The 19049-nt window shown below is 40.8% G+C and overlaps 1 protein-coding gene across 1 annotated transcript in view; it reads left to right on the plus strand.

The window, feature by feature from the left end:
• Positions 1 to 6626, plus strand: part of LOC101864671 (FMRFamide receptor-like) — a 66346-nt gene extending 59720 nt beyond the window's left edge. Inside the window, exons 3-5 of the mRNA XM_035973491.1 lie at positions 2382 to 2696; positions 4958 to 5136; positions 6506 to 6626. Of these exons, the coding sequence (XP_035829384.1) occupies positions 2382 to 2696; positions 4958 to 5136; positions 6506 to 6626 (615 nt within the window). The remainder of the gene's footprint in view (positions 1 to 2381; positions 2697 to 4957; positions 5137 to 6505) is intronic.
• Positions 6627 to 19049: the final 12423 nt, after the last annotated feature.

Consider the following 19049-nt stretch of genomic DNA (forward strand, 5'->3'; position numbering starts at 1 on the left):
GAGACAGACAGACAGACAGACAGACAGACAGACAGACAGACAGACAGACAGACAGACAGACAGACAGACGGACGGGCAGACATATGGGTGCGAGAAGGAGAGTACAGCGAGGCATACATCTTCTTGAGTCGATTATTGTAAAACTGCTGATATCGCTGCGGCTGTTTGTTCTCTTGTCAACCGAGACTATGAAGGTCATTTTCATCATCTTATGAAAGGAAGGCGGGGGGAGAGGGAGAGTTGACTGTCCTGGAGCTGGCAGATCTCTGATTAAACCGATTCTGGACCTGAATGGTCTCTGGTGACTGATCGAGATTGAGATAGAGCATGGTCCCATGACCGATAGCTTGCACAGCATTTCCCACTGGTCTCGATGTCCGTTGTAGGTTTTACTGTATGCTTTTCCCTGTATTAATGTTGTGGTATCAGCTTGCTTGATTGACGGTACCTTCTCTTCCAGGTGCCAAGGTTATTCCGAAACTGAGCGGTGTCCAGGCATTTTTTTAAAAACACATACAAATCAGCATTTTTAACAAAGTTTTAGAGACAGTAATAGAACTTAGAATAGGGCCGGTAACATATGTATGCTCGCCAAGATACTACCTGTTCTGTTCATATCCGTGTTTCAATTGTACCCTGTGTGTACGTTAAAAATATCTAAAACAGGGGGGAAATATCAAATATCAGTAAATTCTCCTGATATTTAGTAGATTACAATGTATGACAACCATTCCCTGTAGTGTAATGGTCAAATAGTCATTGCCTAACTCCTAAAGCACGAGACCTCGATTCACAAGAAAGGACAATTATTTCGATTCCCCATCGTAAGAACAAGTTAAAAAGCGTATTTCTTACATGACGTCACAGCGATCCTGAGGTGGCCTTAAGGAGAGTGGAGACCCTTAACTTAAAGCTAGGTTGAGTAAGTATCGAATGAAAGGATGCAGTTTACTTTCCCCAATATTTCAGAGAGTTCTTGTACTTTTCCTTTTAAGATTTATCCCACACTGCCCAGGTTGACCCAGTAGTCTCCGCCTAAGATCCCGGTGCTCGGGAGCAAGGAAATGCGGGATCTTAGGCGAACCGGGATCTTAACCGACGAACCCAGGGAAGATCTATGGTGAACCATGTTAAGGCTCAATAACGGTAAAATGGTCTCCCTCCACTCTAAGATGAACTGGCGTTCCCTCTTGGTGGGTTTATGGCATATGGCGAGCAAAGAGTGGTTAACGTTGATGACCTATCACTGTGCATAGTGGGATGAGGCGTGCCATTTCCACTTATTATCCTATCATGAGTTTCAGGATCTACGATTATCCAATTGCCCCTCCTCTTTACCTGTCAAAAATGTATAGCTTTCCATCTCTGACCGAGCCCCCCCCCCCCCTCCCTCCAAACCGCCTTTGTCGTTACACACCATTACGTTGGGGACACACCAATTAAAATTCAGTCTGTCTCGCAAATTCGGGAGTAGAGACAACTGCTGCAATGGTCAAGGAAGAGTTCACGGTTCGATGTGATCCTGCCAGGAGCGAACTTGTAGGCCCTACCCACCCAGCGAGTGATGCAAGTTTAGGGGGAGAGCTCAGGTGTGAGTGCGATGCGTGGGGAAAACAAACGCGTCGGTCAGTTCACACCCCGGTGTGATCCCGTCTGGGGCAAACATTGTATCGCTTCATCGAGTTTTACTACGTGTATGTGATCACATTCACGATAGTGGCTGATCTTTGACGAGACGGACAGTTTATTGATCTCAACTTTTCACTCTTGGTTGATGGGCTGTGCCCGCCCGGGTTTTTGTTTAGCAAATTATGATCTGAAATGCGGGATCTTAGCCGAATGTAGACCATCAGAGCGGGATCTTAGGGGTGGCTTTTGTATAGTAAAAATTCTGTTTTCCTAAAACAACGGGGTCTTAAGCGAACCGGGATCGTAAGCGGCGGGATCTTAGGCGGAGACTACTGTATATGTATGTATTATGATCAAACCAACTTCCCCCATCGAGATTTGCATGGTGCTGTTTCGAAAGTAGTAAAATCGTCAGAGTAATGCCACAATATTCTAACTCATTTTTCAAAGGTTTGAGAAGAAAAAAAAATTTTAAGAGCGCCAAACCCAGGTCAATGACTTGGGCACCCGTGGGTTTTTTCTTCAGTTAAAAATTACAAAGACATTAACGAAACAGGACGAAGTTCTATAGCAACATGTCCCTTGTCGCCTTTATTCGAATAATAGCTTAATCTGGAAATCCTTAAAATTTGATTTTAGTCGACCGTGGAATGACGTTGATGAAATACTTATGTATTGTCATCGGAAATAGTTTTTTGAGTGTTTTTTTAATAGCCTGAGGCCTGATTTTTTTAATTTTGATTAATTCACAGAATAATTCTATGATGGCCAACCAGTCAGACAGCACGATCTACCACTCAGATCCAACTGCAATGACTGTCTCCAACAATACTCAGGATATGGGCGGAGTCAACGTTACACTTACGCTCCGCCCCTTGACAGAGGAGGAGGAGAACAGGGTGTACTACCTTTGGTTGTACCAAAAAGTGTACGAGCTGTACGTGACTTGTGTATTTTTCTACCTTCTGCCTTACCTGCTCATCCCGATCCTGAACATACAGCTACTGCTGGCCATCAAGCGAAGGAGGGACGAAACGCGGCGAATCAGTGTCAAGAACGAACATCAGGTAGGCGGGGCCTCGTTTGCCTTTACTTGAATTAATTAATACTTAGGAGATTTGTCCAGGATATGTCCAGAAATTAATTGATTATTTTGTTGGACTATAGTGTAAAAAGCTGAGGGGTGTGAAGGTTGGGGCCTAAAATATTTTTTCTTTTTTTTTTAGTCGGGGAGGGGGGGGGGGCTGGACCGCAGGTCATTTGGGGAACGAGGGAGGAGGGTGTGGATCGTATCTATAAAAAGAAATTAGAGGACTCAGTGGGGTGGTGATACTGTTTTGTTGGGTTTTATTTCTCTTTTTAGATGCGGGGTCGGGGGCAGGGAAAAGATGTTGAGAAAACAAAAAAGAGAGGAGGGGGGGGGAGGAAGAGGGAGTAGTGTCATTGCGTAATAACCACATTCTGTGAACCTTTTTAGTAATTTTAAACACCATTTTAAACAACGAAGTGTATGCAGACCCGGTCACCGGGAACAAAGTCACGAAATATACAGACCCGGTAGGGGAACTCTTTTGTGATTTCGGAAAGTTTCAGCCCCCAGACCCGGTAGAAATCTAGTGTGTGTGTGTGTGTGTGTGTGTGTGTGTGTGTGTGTGTGTGTGTGTGTGTGTGTGTGTGTGTGTGTGTGTGTGTGTGAGAGAGAGAGAGAGAGAGGGAGAGAGAGAGGGGGGGTGGGACTGCTCGATTGAATATTGACTTGTTCTTTTCTTCAAATTGTGATTCCCCCCAACTCCAAAACGGAGGAAAAACGATCGTTCATCGAAAGGACATCTGCAATCTTCATTTAGATATAGTTTTTTTTTTTAAGTTTTAGTAAGAGTTTTACGGCACTTGCAACACAATAAGGTTATATAAGTGCCGAAGATTAGAGGTGTTACAAGAGAGTAACAAACACAAAAAAGGAGGAGGAGAGATAAGGATGATAGATATTTTATAGGAAAGAAGAACCAAACCACACCAGAGCACCCGCCAACCACCCACTTAGATCTAGGTTAGCCGCGAAACTAGATCAAAGATTTACGTCTGTCTGCCTCACAGAATTCTACACTAAGTGTAGAATTCTGTGGTCTGCCTATATCTAGATCTAGACCATAGATCTAGAAGAACCTAGGTCTACGCTGAGCCAAGAGGGCGCTGAAACTCTCCGAAATCACAAAAGAGTTCCCCTACCGGGTCTGTATACTTTTGTGACTTTTTCCCGGTTACCGGGTCTGTATACACTCCCTTTAAACAATGGTTGGTTAAGAGGGGAAGGACGGGTGGGGGGGGGGGGGTACTGGGGTATTATATAAAGCGAATAAATTACTATAAACAATTTCTGCAACATCACATTGGGATTTTTACGTTTCGAAGAGCATAAATCTTGTTAGAGATTTGTACAATATTTCTCTAACTTGTGAAAGATTCAATTACTTCTATTTACTCGCTGAAATTGGACGACCTTATAAATACAGGGTGCCCATTTGATTATTTTGTCCGTGATCGATCTATCTATTTATCTATCTATCTATCTATCTATCTATCTATCTATCTATCTATCTATCTATCTATCTACGAGTATCTATCTATCTATCTATCTCTATCTCTCTCTCTCTATCTATCTATCTATCTATCTATCTATCTATCCACCCATCTATTTGTCTATCTGTTCGTCTGTCTTTCTATCTGTCTGTCTGTCTGTTTGTCTTTCTATACATCTATCAATCTCTCTATGAACCTACTTTCTTGTCTATCCATCCAATACATTTGATCCATGCCCCCCCCCCTCTCTCTCTCTCTCTCTCTCTCTCTCTCTCTCTCTCTCTCTCTCTCTCTCTCTCTCTCTCTCTCCCTCTCTCTCTCTCGCTCTCCCTCTCTTTCTCTCTCTCTCTCGCTGTCTCCCTCCATCGGTCTCTCCCTCTATCTCTCTCTCTCTCTCTCTCTCTCTCTCTCTCTCTCTCTCTCTCTCTCTCTCTCTCTCTCTCTCTCTCTCACTCTTTGAATATGTATGAACAAGGGAATTGGGGGTGGGGTTGTCCTTGTTGGTGAATGCGTGCATGTTTGTGTGTCAGAATATATGTGTTTGGGAGAACGAGAGATTTCGCGTGTGTATGCGTGTATAATAGGCGTGCGTGCGTGTATGCTTGTGTGTGTGTGTGTGTTGTGTGTGTGTGTGTGTGTGTGTGTGTGTGTGTGTGTGTGTGTGTGTTTGTGTGCGTGTATCAGTGGGTGGGTGTATGGGTGTGGGTGTATACTTACCAATGACTGTCATCTCTATGCTCACCCTCAGATCAACAGCCCCAAACCTACGGACCTCGAGGATGGCCTTACCTTAATCGTCGTCGGCATCACCGTCTGCTTCTTTATCTGCTGTCTGATTCCTGCCATCTACAACGTCATCCAGATTGTAGAGAACTCCCCCGCCAACCTTCTATCCTCCTACCTCCTCATTGCAAACGACACGATGCTGTGTGTAAACGCAAGCACGGACTTTTTCTTCTACTGTTTACTGGGGCGGAAGTTCAGGAACATATTCTTACATCTGATATGCCCAAAGACCTACTTGAAGAGACAGCGGTCAACTAATAGCCACACACACCACCATATGAATCGTTACGGAGATAGCTGTTATCACTCTGTCTAGCCGAGTTGGTTTGGGTTGAAGATCGAGTGTCTTTTCACGTGCAATTTGCAATGACCTTCCTTTGAAGAGAAGTCAAATCTTGTCAACATGTACTGATTTTATATTCTGCAAAATGGTTTGAAGTATGTGTTTGTGGTACTTGCTGTCGTTTTTCTCCAGTGGTAAGGCTCTACTAATATGTGAATGTAACGTTCATTTGACAGTAGTTCAATTATCTTTTCTACGTCAAGTCTTCAGCTTTCCAGTTCAATTTGTGATGCATTTACATATTGTCTGCAATTGGATTTAGGGTAGCATGCTAAAGAAGGTTTACGCTTATACGAATCCTATGATCAGATTTCGCTCAGGTACGACGCCTTCATGTGTATCGGATGAATCTTGCGCTTCTTTTGCTTCACTGTGCACAATGACAGTTGCCTCAACGTCATTTCTAGAAGTAGATTGTTTATCACGTCACTTCCGGCTACGTCATCATCTGACCCGCAGCACTATACATGGCAGCATTGCTTCGTAGGTGAGCACATACATCAGGCAATTTTCCACGTCCTCAAACAAACTGGGACAACATTTGATCATGCAAATCATTAAAAAAAACCCTGCTTGACATTGCAGACTCGACTGGAATGAAACACCTTTCGAGGTGTATATATCGCCTGCAGCCCGTAACATGACAACTTTAACCAGTTACAGGGATGGATGATGCTGTGGGGTCACGTTGTGTTGTTCTTGAACCAGAGGCAAGTGTGTGGAAGAAAATTCAACGCGGATGTATAGAAGAGATATTTGATATTTTATGCATGGTGTCCTGTTTTTAACGTTAGTATGTCTGATTTACTTCGGTTCTCACTACGGCTGTCCTTCATTGCAGTTCTCTTACAAATCCCCATAAGTCTCGTGGCTTTGTGCAAAAGGCCAAATAGTGTATGTTCACGTTAATTTAAACTATCCGAATAACTACTGGTAATTAATTCGTTTAATTCTATTGTACTGTGAATTCTGTTTGCATACCTACATTAGTATACGTACCCAAAGTTTCATGAAAATGGCATAAAAATCACTCATGTAAAGATCATGAAACTATAATATTCTCAGCTTACAAGACAATGATAGTTTCATTTCATCTTGTAACATATTGTTTCCCCCATGCGAATCTAATTTTTGTAAGGATTTGCGTTGTTTTGTTATCAAACATAGAACGGCGTCGGTGATCTCTGTGCCTAGTGATGCACTCATACAAAGCCTTCACATGTTGCTGCACCCAAGTCATGAACATGTACGTCAGATATCTGGCACTGGCTTCAACTCTGGGGAATAAACCGCCAGTAGCAGGGCAAAAGGACGAACATTATAACTCCTCTGAAATAATCACTCTGCTTTAGAAAAAGGATAGCAAACAAAAACCAGACTGCAACAGGGAAAAAGAAAAAAACAGGTCGCTACGTACATTTAACACCCGAAGATGCACAAGATGATGGACTATTGTCTGGCACGTAATGGTTCAATTAGTCTCAAGTACGGCCATTTCTGAACATAGAACGCAGACCACGAAATTGTGTTGATAATGCAATTACTAGTCAGGGGCAGTGTGAGCATACATACGTACAAGGTAGCACATAATATGTAAGGCAGTGGGGTGGAATCAGGCTCTCGTCAAAATAATCAAAGTGAAGAAACTGGCATTTTTCCGCAGCTTTGTGTGTTATCATAAATTGTTTGGGTTTTTTTGGCTCAACACCTTTCATGCCCATTAAAGAACTCATTTCTGTGTGGATTTTTCTGAAAAACGTTGATTAAAAGCACAAAAAATGAAAATTTTCAGTTACCACGGACTCTTAAGCTAAGGAAATAACTAATCTTTGGCGGCCATTTTCTCATTAATTTTACCTCTGAAAACAGGTGACCCCACCTCCTTCTTTCGAAAATATCTCGACTTGTATTCAAGATAAATGGATATTTTTTAATCCAAATAAAGACAAGTGAACAAGCTTTAAGATGATACCAATAACTCTACATGCCCGAAAATTGACGAGAGCCTGATTCCACCACGCTGCCTTACATATGTCTATACACCCATACACATCATATATTCACACACATACATTCAGATTCATTTATTTTCACACGTATATTAGTAATAGGGCCGGATGTGATTCTCTCGTGATTCAACCGGTAATAATAATCGTGATAATAGTAATAATGATAATAATGATAATAAAAGAATAAAGAATAGTTTTTGTATAGCGCACATCTCCGCTCGACAGCAGGCTCTATGCACTTTACACATTAACGTGCTACTCATGAAGTTCAGAGGGTAAAATTGTTATGTCTACCCCGTACGCACACACACGTCAAGAAGCCGACGTGGAATTATGTTATCATTGAGCATGCAAGGAGGAAACGTTTCCCCAGAGTTACATGTCGGTGATCTGACGACGTTATCAGTACGCAGCTTAATCTCCGAGCTTTCAGCATGAGGCTCAAGAGCGGACGTCTTTACGACCTATCACGTCACGCACCATGTGACTCCAAACGAAGCGATTCTTCTTTCCGGTGCTGCAGGAACGGCCGCGAACCAACACGGAACGACAACAAGCTATTTTGATGTTCCTTCGGAATCTTCGTACACCTGCCCAGGTTGAGTTGGAAGCTCCGCTGAGTGGTGCTGTTCGCATTCGAAGAGCTTATTCGAATGGCATGACTGCACAACTGCTATTCTACAGCTGCCCTGGCTTACTAACAGTTGTGATTTTGAAAAGGTATAATATTAAGTTGTTTTGGTCAATAAAGAGTACGGGCAAACAATCATTTTTGCTTATACTATACATAACATAAACCACATGTTGACTGACATTTGAAATTAAGTCCCAAATCATTAGGTCCAGTTTCTAGTCACTTCTTATCACATAACTAGTCACTTCCTGAAATCATTCTAAAATTAAAATCAAAAGTAATTCATTATTGCTCAATATTTGCTTGATCTTGAATAACTACTCGTCGAACAGTTACACGGCACTGATGTAAAAATGGCGTTTCAAGTTTTATGCTTGATGGGTACTATTTTAAACACTGCTCAGGATTCTTTCTGTCTTCTTTTAACAATAGAAGCAGACTTTTCGGTGACTCCCACTTTAAGCAAAGTAAACTCCACCTTGTTTCCTTTCAATTAGCACACCCATGATCTAAAACACTATTCGAATATTCCTTAGGACCAATATTCGAAGCATTGACGACTTTTTGTTTCGATGATTAATACTGCACAGCACTAGAGCTACGGCTTTACGGAAGATAGCAGGGCTGTTGAAAGTGGAACAAACCGTTCCGATGAAGCATCCGCGCCAACAGGTTCCAGGGTGTGGAAAGGGGCGAAATGTGGAACGGTATGTAGCTCCTGTTTATCATCGCGGGGATCCAGTGCACAACGGTTGCCTGCCATGAGCAGCGGTAGGCAACCGCTTTTTACATAACGAATATAGAGCTCTGGCAATGCTTATCTTTATATTCAATTTTCCTCTATTACGATTTATTGATATTACGTTTGTTTGGAGATATGTGGCTTACTCGTGTGCGTTTTCGTTGTTATGATGGTTATGATGTAATACAGACGTACTTCTGTTGGAAATGTCGTTTTTGTATTCCATTTTGCTCTGCTCGCTTTATTAAGTTGTGTATCTCAAAGAGGCGAACATCTTTTATTGCATACCTGGACGAGTTTGTAGATGTTTTTTTGTAGGGGGGGTGTCTTTTTTTTTTTTTTTTTTGATGATTTTTTTTCAATACAATGACGCTGCTTGAAGGCTGATAGCATAATAAACACATTATTTTGCCTAATTTCTGTATTTGATATACGTAAAAGTTGAGAGGCAAAGACACAAGTGAACGTTGGATTATGTTTTTGACACACTATGTGTCCTTCTGTACCAATTCCTTGTTTTGCTAAGTTGATTATTTAATCTAGATGATTGTTTGCAGCATTTGATATGCTTGTATAATTTTATTAGGGAATATTCGTGTAGTCCCTTTTGCCTTGAAACGTTGTCTATTAGTTGTGCTTTCACTCTTTGTTTAGACGTTCAGTTAGTTACGGTAGGACTTTTGATGACTCCAGTGGGGCAAATACATTCTGACACACCGTACGGAGTTTACAAACTGTGGATGGGCAAACTGGGTGTATGGATAAATGGATGAATGGATGAACAGAAGCGTGGACAACAAGTAGACGCTGAAATTGATGGATGAACGAATAGATAAGTAGGCTGATGGATGACTGGCCATCAGGACAGTTGACTAGATCAAATAGATGAACAGGCAGACGTATGGACAGCTGATGGTACTTGTGTCCGTAAACTACTGGGCGTGTGAGCTGTTGTGGCAAAACACGTTTTGATATATCTTGTGGTATTGCAGAGGTGTGAGGACAAGAAAAACAAGAGAAAAGAGAGAGAAAAGGAGAGTGACAGTTTGGGGAGAAAGAGAGTCAAAATGTAGGCGTATTACGTGAGTTTATAAGAGAAAGAGAGAGAGAGAGAGAGAGAGAGAGAGAGAGAGAGAGAGAGAGAGAGAGAGAGAGAGAGAGAGAGAGGGGGAGAGAAAGGGCTGTGTTTTTACGTATGTATGTACAATGTATATTATATTAAGTTTGTGCATTTAATATATATTTATATATATGTGTGTATATATATGAATATATTTATATATATATATATATATATATATATATAATATGTGTGTGTGTTTATGCGTGTGTGTGTGTGTGTGTGTGTGTGTGTGTGTGTGTGTGTGTGTGTGTTTGTGTGTGTGTGTGTGTGTGTGTGTGTGTGTGTGTTTGGGTGGGTGCTTGACAGAGAAAAAAAGCCATCAAGAGATCGACAGAAAGGTGGTTTCATATATAATTTATTATGACGACAAATAAACGAGAAAAAAGAGGGAAAATAGCAGTGGGACTACCCCCAAAGCCGCTCCCAACCGTTACCTCCTAATGCAATTATATAAGAACGAAGGTCTGAGGAGAAATCGACTGCTGCCAGACCATAGGTCAACCCGTGTAGTGGTCACCCCACGCCTGCCTCCATCTCGCTCAGAGGTCACCGAATGTGGCTCGGTAGTTCCAGGTCACAGTGCATTTCTCCTCTGTTTGAGTCTGTGCCAAGACGCCAAGATTTTTTTTTAAGAATTAGTAAAAATAGTAATGGACCATAACCCAACGGTCTTTTTAACGTTGTAGGGGGTAGCTGTCTAAGTAAAAAAGTTCTTATGCCAAAATGGCGATCTAATGCAGATGAAAGAAGTGTGTTAAAAAAAAGAAAAAACACGAAAGTTAGAAAATTGCATTCTGAACAAAAATTGCTGCGTAACGTTCTCTTTAATCTAATCAACAATAAAAAGACAAATTTTGAAAATGTAGAGGTTAACTTAGCTTCATACACGAGCTGCAAGTCTCTACCTAGATCTACGCCTGTACGCCATTTTCCTTGCAGATGGGGCAGGTTTTGATTATCAAAATCTAGATTGCTTCAAATACGGATAGATGGGGTCGGATTACTGGACAAAGTTCTAATTCATAATTAATGATAATAAAAATTCTTAAACGTGATACAAACAAAATGTGCCATTGGATCCCAAAAAATGTTTCAACAAATCAAAAGACGTATATTTTATTGGAGCAGATCCAACCCGTGGAAGAGGTTGGGGTGGGTTGAAGGAGGCGCGGGGGGGGGGGGGTATTATTGTTGTGGTTCATTCGCTGTGGTCAGCAGTGGCCTTGGCATAAATTTATTACAATACGTTAGCGCCCTGTCAAGCCATTGTTGACTGATACCCCAGTCGCGGAATGCCTGGGCTCAATTCAGGTAGATGTGGGTGGGATTGTGAGGATGGGTACAGAGTCTCGCCTCTGAGCCATGGCCTGTTTTAATGAGGGATTGTTGTTGTGCTAGTGATGTCAGCATGTCTACCATGATGCTGAGGGTCTTTGCTAAGCCATTCATCGTGGGGGATCAGAGAAGGGCCGGAAGGGGAGTTGAGGATGGGGTGCCAGGGTGGGAGTAAAGTAAGAAAAGGGGCGGGGTGAGTGTGAATTTCTTGGTGTAGATATAGGGCGCTTGTCTCCAAATCCCATTTATTGTTTTGGCGTCGGATCCCCAGTTTTAAAAGGGCATGGTCAGTGAAAATGTTTGAAGTCTTTCGTAATGATTTCCATACAACCCTAATCCAATGTTCAGTAGTCAGGTCAGTAGTCAGGTCAAGAGCCTCTTTTTTAAAAAAAATATTTGCATTTAGCTCAGATCGGTCTGCAGAGTTCAACTACCTTGAAGACAGAAAATGGATCGGTTTGTTATGCAGGGGTTGACGGTTAAAGGTCTCGGAAGAGCAGCTGGTAACACGATGTTGTAAAGAGAAAAATTAACAGCTGTACAACTGAAACCCTCTCCTGTGTGCCGATACTTTCCTTCTCCTGAATATAGCTGTACCCGAAAGGTTGTCCTGGGGTTAAAATATTATCTTCAACCCTTCAAACCCGCATCAAGAAGAAAAGAAGTAACAAATAAAAACAAAAACTTACGAGATTTCACGAAGCGATGATGAAATTAGGCTGAATGCATTCACAAATTTTTGCTGAGGACAAAAAAATTAGGCCATTGATCTAACGTGCTCACGCGTTTTTAAAACTGCGGAATTGATTACGTGATCTGTTTCCAAAGGAAGATTAAGTGGGGCAATTATTCTTTTCTTTTATCCTTGCCATGCTTCCTGGAAATGTATTGATCAATTCAATTGCTTTTCAAAGCCCTCAAGACAGTTTGCCCTACCTGTTTTTTACGACTCAAATGGCAGACAACTGCTGTGCACTAGATAAGCTCTGCGCATTGAACACTGAACGAGTGAGATCGATTCCGATCAAGAAATATACATTGTTCATTTGTATCTTCAGTTGAATATCTCATCTATTTTGTATGGATGTATGTTGTATTCCAAATTGCCTGGTTGGCTCTGAAAGACTGAATCGATGCAGTCCGCCTCCAAAGTGACCAACTTTGTATCTATGAGGAAAAACTATTCACACCCTGAATCATACCGCGTGTTTTGTCAAAGAACCGAGTGGTGGAGGGATAAATCATACTGGCACAGCAGAAGTTGATCAACGTCATGTAAGTCCCAGAATGGAATCCAAAAGGTATTGGAAATGGTTTTTCGCGTCCTTTGTAGAACATTTCTTCTCAGCCCGGTGTACCTTTTAATGTATGTGTTTTTACACCCCCAATAAAGCAAATCATTTTGAATACACGCTTCAACACCTGCCTTTCAGGGCAACCAGTGCTACTAAGGACACAGTATCTCGGCAGAAAGACCAAGATGGATAATGGAACTTTGGGGTATTTTGCGTGCAATGGCGAAGTACCCTACCGGTGCACCACAGACGTCATTAGCCCGGTGTCATCGTGCACCTAGTGTTCCATTGACAAAATAACTTACAAAGTGTCTTGCAGGCAAAATATAATATACTTTAACATCATTTTTTTAAAGTGAGGGGAAGGGATTAACATCATCGACACACCGACTTATGGTTTGAATCTAGAATATATAGTGTTTCTTAATATGTGGGCACCTTCCAGTCCCGCCTTACAGCCTTGGAACAACTTCTTTTCTTCCATCTATTGATCATGTCAGCATATTTTTCTCTTTCCCAACACCAAATAACCGTTACTGTGTCAACGAACTTCTTTTTACTCAAACTCAAATCGTGTAGCCGGTAGAGTCTCCAGGGGCTGTGTCTTTAAAACTACCATTTTCTATTTTCTAGTAGGGTGTTCGACATTAGTTAACAAGATGTCCTCGTATAGCGAGCGGGGTGAACAGCTTCTGTTGTATTTTTCTGACAACAGATCAGTTTGTTTAGCTTGTGGGATGTTATGTTTCTTTTCGACCTCAGACTGAAACTGGGAGAGATGTGTCCTAGTTTCGAAATGCCTTTGATGCATGTGTCTGATTTAGATTAGAGTGTTGAAAAATACATTTACGGTGAAGTTGTGAAGTTAGTTTATAAATATGACGTCTGCTTGTGAAGAAAGCTGCGTTACCTGACATGTATACAGCAGTGGCGAATGAGAGCGTATGCATGTGGTTCTAAACGAAAAGATGAAGCGATTTGTTGTAGCCTACGAAAAGTGGCGACAATCCAAGTTCTGCTCAATGGATCCAAAAATGTTACCTTCACGACATTGATGACTTTTCGTGGTTTATGAGATATTGAAAGTCAGTTAGAGAGTTTATATTTGTGTAATGTGTTTTGTATCTGTCTGTGTGTGTGTGTGTGTGTGTGTGTGTGTGTGTGTGTGTGTGTGTGTGTGTGAAAGAGAGAGAGAGAGAGAGAGAGAGAGAGAGAGAGAAAATAGAGGGAGGGAGAGAGAGGGGGAGAGGAGGAGGTGAAGGAAAACATGCGAAAGAGATGAAGAAGGCTTTTGAGTGAGTATAAAGAAGAAATATACGTTTTCAGAGTGAGGTACAAGAGTAGAGAGAGAGAGGATAAAAAGAGGGAGAGAGAAAGAGAGAGGGAGAGAAAGAGAGTGGGAGAGGGTGGGTGTTAGAGACAAATTGGGACAAAGAGGTGTGGAGAGAGAGAAAATGAAAGGTAAGAAGACGGAGAGAAATAGATTGAGCGGCGAAGAGAGAGAAAGAGAGAGAGGGGGGGGGGAGAAAGAGAGAGAGAGAGAGAGAGAGAGAGAGAGAGAGAGAGAGAGAGAGAGAGAGAGAGAGTGGAGGTATGTCGTAGGCGTTCGCCTATTCGTCTATGTATGGGCTGGAGGTTGGTTTTTACATCTGTGGGTCTTTGACGACCAAGAAAATATAAATTTGCAAAGGGCATCGAAAAACCTGCTCATCACTGGAGAACAGCAATTTCTTGGGCAAAGAAACGTGTTGCTTTGTTTTTCTTATTCTTCTTCCTTCCACAATTATAGGTCATTGATATAAAGATTGTAAAGCGTTTAGAGATTGCTGTTCAGCGGGAACTTGTACTGTATAAATGCCGTCTATTATTATTGTGCCAATTATCATTTCCCTTTCTCAACCAGGGTTTAGGTATATAATGCATTGCCCAAAACAACAGACTTTATATTATTGCAAGTCTTATTATGCTGGGGACCTTTTATTCATTTTAAAAAAGTTCTTTTTTCTTTTTTTAAGAAAGCATAATTATTTAGACGAACCAGGTTTTTTCAATTTGAGTAAATAGGACGGCTTACGTAATCTTACTCATCTTTGACGGTCACCTGGCTATGAAGATTACCCTTCAAAAACATAAGTATAGAACACGAAACGTCTGTTTATGTCGCCCCTAGCTGAAGAGTCTGAACTCGATCCTGCCTACCCTGGAATTAAAGGTTTTAAAAGGTATCTGTTGGCCGTGCCCGTGTGAATCTAGATTCGAGCTATACATCTAACATAAGAGGCAACATCATTACCTCCAGACGAAGGAGCACAGTGCCCCTCTTGTTTCCTAAAATCAGATCTCTTGATGTATACTAAATACAAAATGTTTAATCATATTTCTCGTTATGATGATTACAGTTCGAAAAGCAATGTCTCCCGGGTGATGCAATTATCCAAGGCGTTTTCCTGACTACAATGCACTAATATTTGATCATTTGATATTTGTTTTACCCAGAATGTCATCAATATTGCCACTATTAATGCTATAATAATGAACATTCTGCTTTTCAGAACCAATTAATCGCGAACTCGCTTTTGTAGCCTTTGGTTGTTGTATCTGTCCATTCCAGATGACTTTTCTTTTATTTAGGTTGCTAAGTAACGATGGGAATTTATTTTGTCGTCGAAGGAACTGGTTTACGATTTATTAATAGGTTGCAAATGTTTTACACTACACTGCAGTCGACACAAAATACAGTTGAACATGTCCAAGACGACCGCCCATTGCTGAGGACAGGCTCGACTGTAGATCTTTCTGGAATTTGGTTGCCACGATAATGCAAAGTGGGTACGAACACCCAGCAGAAAGACGAAGATACTGAAGACACTGAATAAGGTATCTTCCCCGGAATTGGATGTGTGCTGATTGCTCACACATGGTGAAGAACATCCATTACGCAACAGACACTGAATATTGTTTTGACTTTGAAAAAGAGAAAGATGAATATTTGTCATTTTGCATAATATTATTGTTTAATTTTTCCCATTTGTATTATATTAACTATTAAAAGCATTGTACAGGTCAGATATTAAGATTTTCAACACCATTTTGTTCGAGATTATTGTGCAAGTCTTGTTGTTTGTTTCCTTGCAGTACTGAATTATGATTAAATTAATACCAATTTTATTGTTGAAAACGTCTAAGTTCTTTGTTCGTGTTTTGATGTGTTGACATCTACAGGAAAGGGAACAGAGCTATACCTTTTCTACTGCTTTGCCTTGAATTATCAGTCCGACTAATTAGCTGGACCCTGTCGTATTTATGAGTCAGAAAAGCCAGTTAACGATTCAAAGACTGAAATCAGTTGTAATGATGATAAGTATTTAACACTTTTTTAAAAATAGTTTTTACGTAGGCTTAGACTCGTTGTCAGGAACAGTCTGGTCTGAATGGAAAGCTGCATCTAAACTGAAAGATGGAATCAACTTCCCCGCACCAGGAATCGAACTCACATATTTTGCATGCCACGACGTACGGCCTAACCATTACACCAGAGAGGTTGGTCGAAAATCGAAACTGATCAATTTTGACCTCGAGGATGTGTACTTACCTGAACTATTTGACCCCGATGATTATGTGCTTGTAAATGGCAGTCTCTCATTAGAACCTATTCAACACCCATTTGATGAAAGGAAAGACGCTTCAGATGCCAGAGGGAGACATTATAATATTGTAATCAATAAAAGAGAGGTAAAAATAGATCTTTTCAAGTTTTCTTTGTGTGATTCAGTTCCGTTGATGTTAATTTCTCCTCCAGCCTTTCTCGACTGAATCAAGAGCAAAAAACAGACTAGGATCCAGGAAAATCTGGTCAGCTCAGACCCCTCCCCCCTGGCACACACACACGCTCACACACACACACACACACACACACACACACACACACACACACACACACACACACACACACACGCTCACACACACACACACACACACAAACACATAAACACACACACTCACACACACACAAACACACACACACACTCACACACACGCACACACACATACACACACACTCTCTTCCTCTCTCTCTCTCTCACACACACACACACACACACACACACACACACACTCACACACATACACACAGACACACACACACACTCACACACACACACACACACACACACACACACACACACACACACACACACACACACACACTCATGCTTGAGATCCACAAAAATGTGGAGGCTTAACTTACGTGTACGCTTTATTCTAAAATTTTAATACAAGACATGACTTCTGAAGAAGGGAAGGGTTAAGTGCATTTTATTATAATCAGACTAATTTGTTTTTCTGATCTAAAACAATTAGCAATAAGCTTTCGTACTGCAGGTGTCAAAGATCACTGTAAAAGAAGGGGGATTTGGGGGTTTTTTAGGACAGTATGACAAATTAAGTGTCCCTGACCAACTGTTCATTTTACCTTGCCCCTCTTTTCAGAGAGAAAAGATTTGTGACTGGCTTGAGAGTAGAGCTTGGCGAAGAATCCATTCCGGAACCGATTCCCACGATTAATGCTACGGGAAAAAAGTTCCGACTCCCTTTTATGTAAACCAACGGTTACCAGTTACATGTAGTTTAATAATTAAAATTTTCTTCCTCTTTTTTATGAATTTATTTTTGAAAAATAAAAGTTTAAGTTTCGTAGTGCTCCGAAATAATAATAATAATAATAATAATAATAATAATAATAATAATAATAATAATAATAAATGACATTTATATAGCGCTCAACCCCGAATAAAGTACACAGGCTCTGAGCGCTTTACAATACAGTACAACATACAACAGTAACATGAAACGTTGTGTTCTGAATAAAGAAAATTATTCCAAATATTCATCTTATTAATTTAAAAACAGAAACGAATTCAGCTGACTTTTGAATGAATCAAAAGATTTGATTTCTCTCAACGTACTTGGTAAAGCATTCCAGATCTTGGGGCCTTGGTATTCAAATGCCCTTTCACCCATTGTTTTAAGTTTCATAGATGGTAAAATAAATTTCTTTTTGTCAGCTGATGATCTTAAACTGCGAGTTGAAATGTACAGTCTTAACAGATTTGATAAATATGATTGTGCATTATCATTCAAACATTTGTGACATATGGTGGCCAACTTGTACACAATCCTTTTCTCAACAGGAAGCCAATGCAAAGTTCGTAAAAGAGGTTTAGCAGAGTCTCGCTTTCTTTTCCGTAAAACAAAACGTGCTGCATTGTTTTGGACAGTTTGAAGTCTTTTAACTTTCTCCAGTGATATTCCTGATAACAAGGAGTTACAATAATCGAGTTTTGATAAAATTAAGCTAGTTACTAGTAAAGCAGTATACTTGGTATTGATCAGATGACGTATTTTACTAATTTTTCTTATTTCTAAATACATGCAGCTGATCAGATGATTTACCTCAGCCGACATTGACAAACTAGAATCAAAATAGATGCCAAGATTCTTAACTTTTCTTGAAAATAAAAATTTTTCATCACCAATTTTAATGTGATCATGGCCAACCTCTTTAACAGACTTTGCACTGCCTGCCAGAATGACTTATGTTTTATTATCATTTAACATCAATTTATTTTTGTTCATCCAGTTTTCCACTAAGGCAATACAATTTTCAGCACGATGGACAAGTTCATCTAAGTTGGTAAATAATGTTGAACCATAAATTTGGGTATCATCAGCATAGAAATGGTACTTTAAGTCATATTTAACTATTTCCTTGACAAGGGGGTTGAGTATAAATGGTGAACAAAACTGGACCGAGGACTGAGCCCTGGGGGACCCCATACTTAAGAGCATGATCTGATGACTTAAGCCCTTTAATAAAAACAGATTGGTAACGATTTGACAGGTAAGAAGAAAACCAGCTAAGGGCAGTCCCGGATAATCCAAAAGACACTTCCAATCGCTTCAATAAAATGTGATGGTCAATTGTATCAAAAGCTGCTGATAGATCTAAAAGGCTCAGCAAAACAACTTTTCCTGAATCACAATCAGTAAGCATGTCATTCATGACTTTAAGAAGTGCTGTTTCTGTGCTGTGGTTAGCTCGATAGGCAGACTGGAATCAAAGTTATCCTAAATCTTGAAGATGTTCAGAGCCCGTCAGGTAACCACCGGAAGAAATCACATCATTAGAAAGTAAGTAATTGGGTTCAGAGTCGATTCCTACGATTCCTAGCTTTCAATAATCGGGAAACTAGCCGCCCAGCACTACTTGAGAGGAGTCAACCAGGAAAACTATGGCACCATTATAGGGGCCCGCCACCAGTTGGGAAGTCTAGCGACCTTAAGTAGGGATGAGACAGAATACTATTTACATCGCCATGCCCGAGCAGGGCCGTCGAACGAAGTAAACCTAGCGCAGACAGGATATCAAAAGGAGAAATTTAAATCCTCGTGTTACTTCTTCCTCTCGCAGACTTACTCATCTCACTTGAAATTAAGCTCGTTCTCTCTCTCCTTCTCTCTCTCTCTCTCTCTCTCTCTCTTACGCTCTCTGTCTCTCTCTCTCTCTCTCTCTCT

Source organism: Aplysia californica, unplaced genomic scaffold (assembly GCF_000002075.1).
Source record: "Aplysia californica isolate F4 #8 unplaced genomic scaffold, AplCal3.0 scaffold00027, whole genome shotgun sequence".
Taxonomy (NCBI): domain Eukaryota; kingdom Metazoa; phylum Mollusca; class Gastropoda; order Aplysiida; family Aplysiidae; genus Aplysia; species Aplysia californica.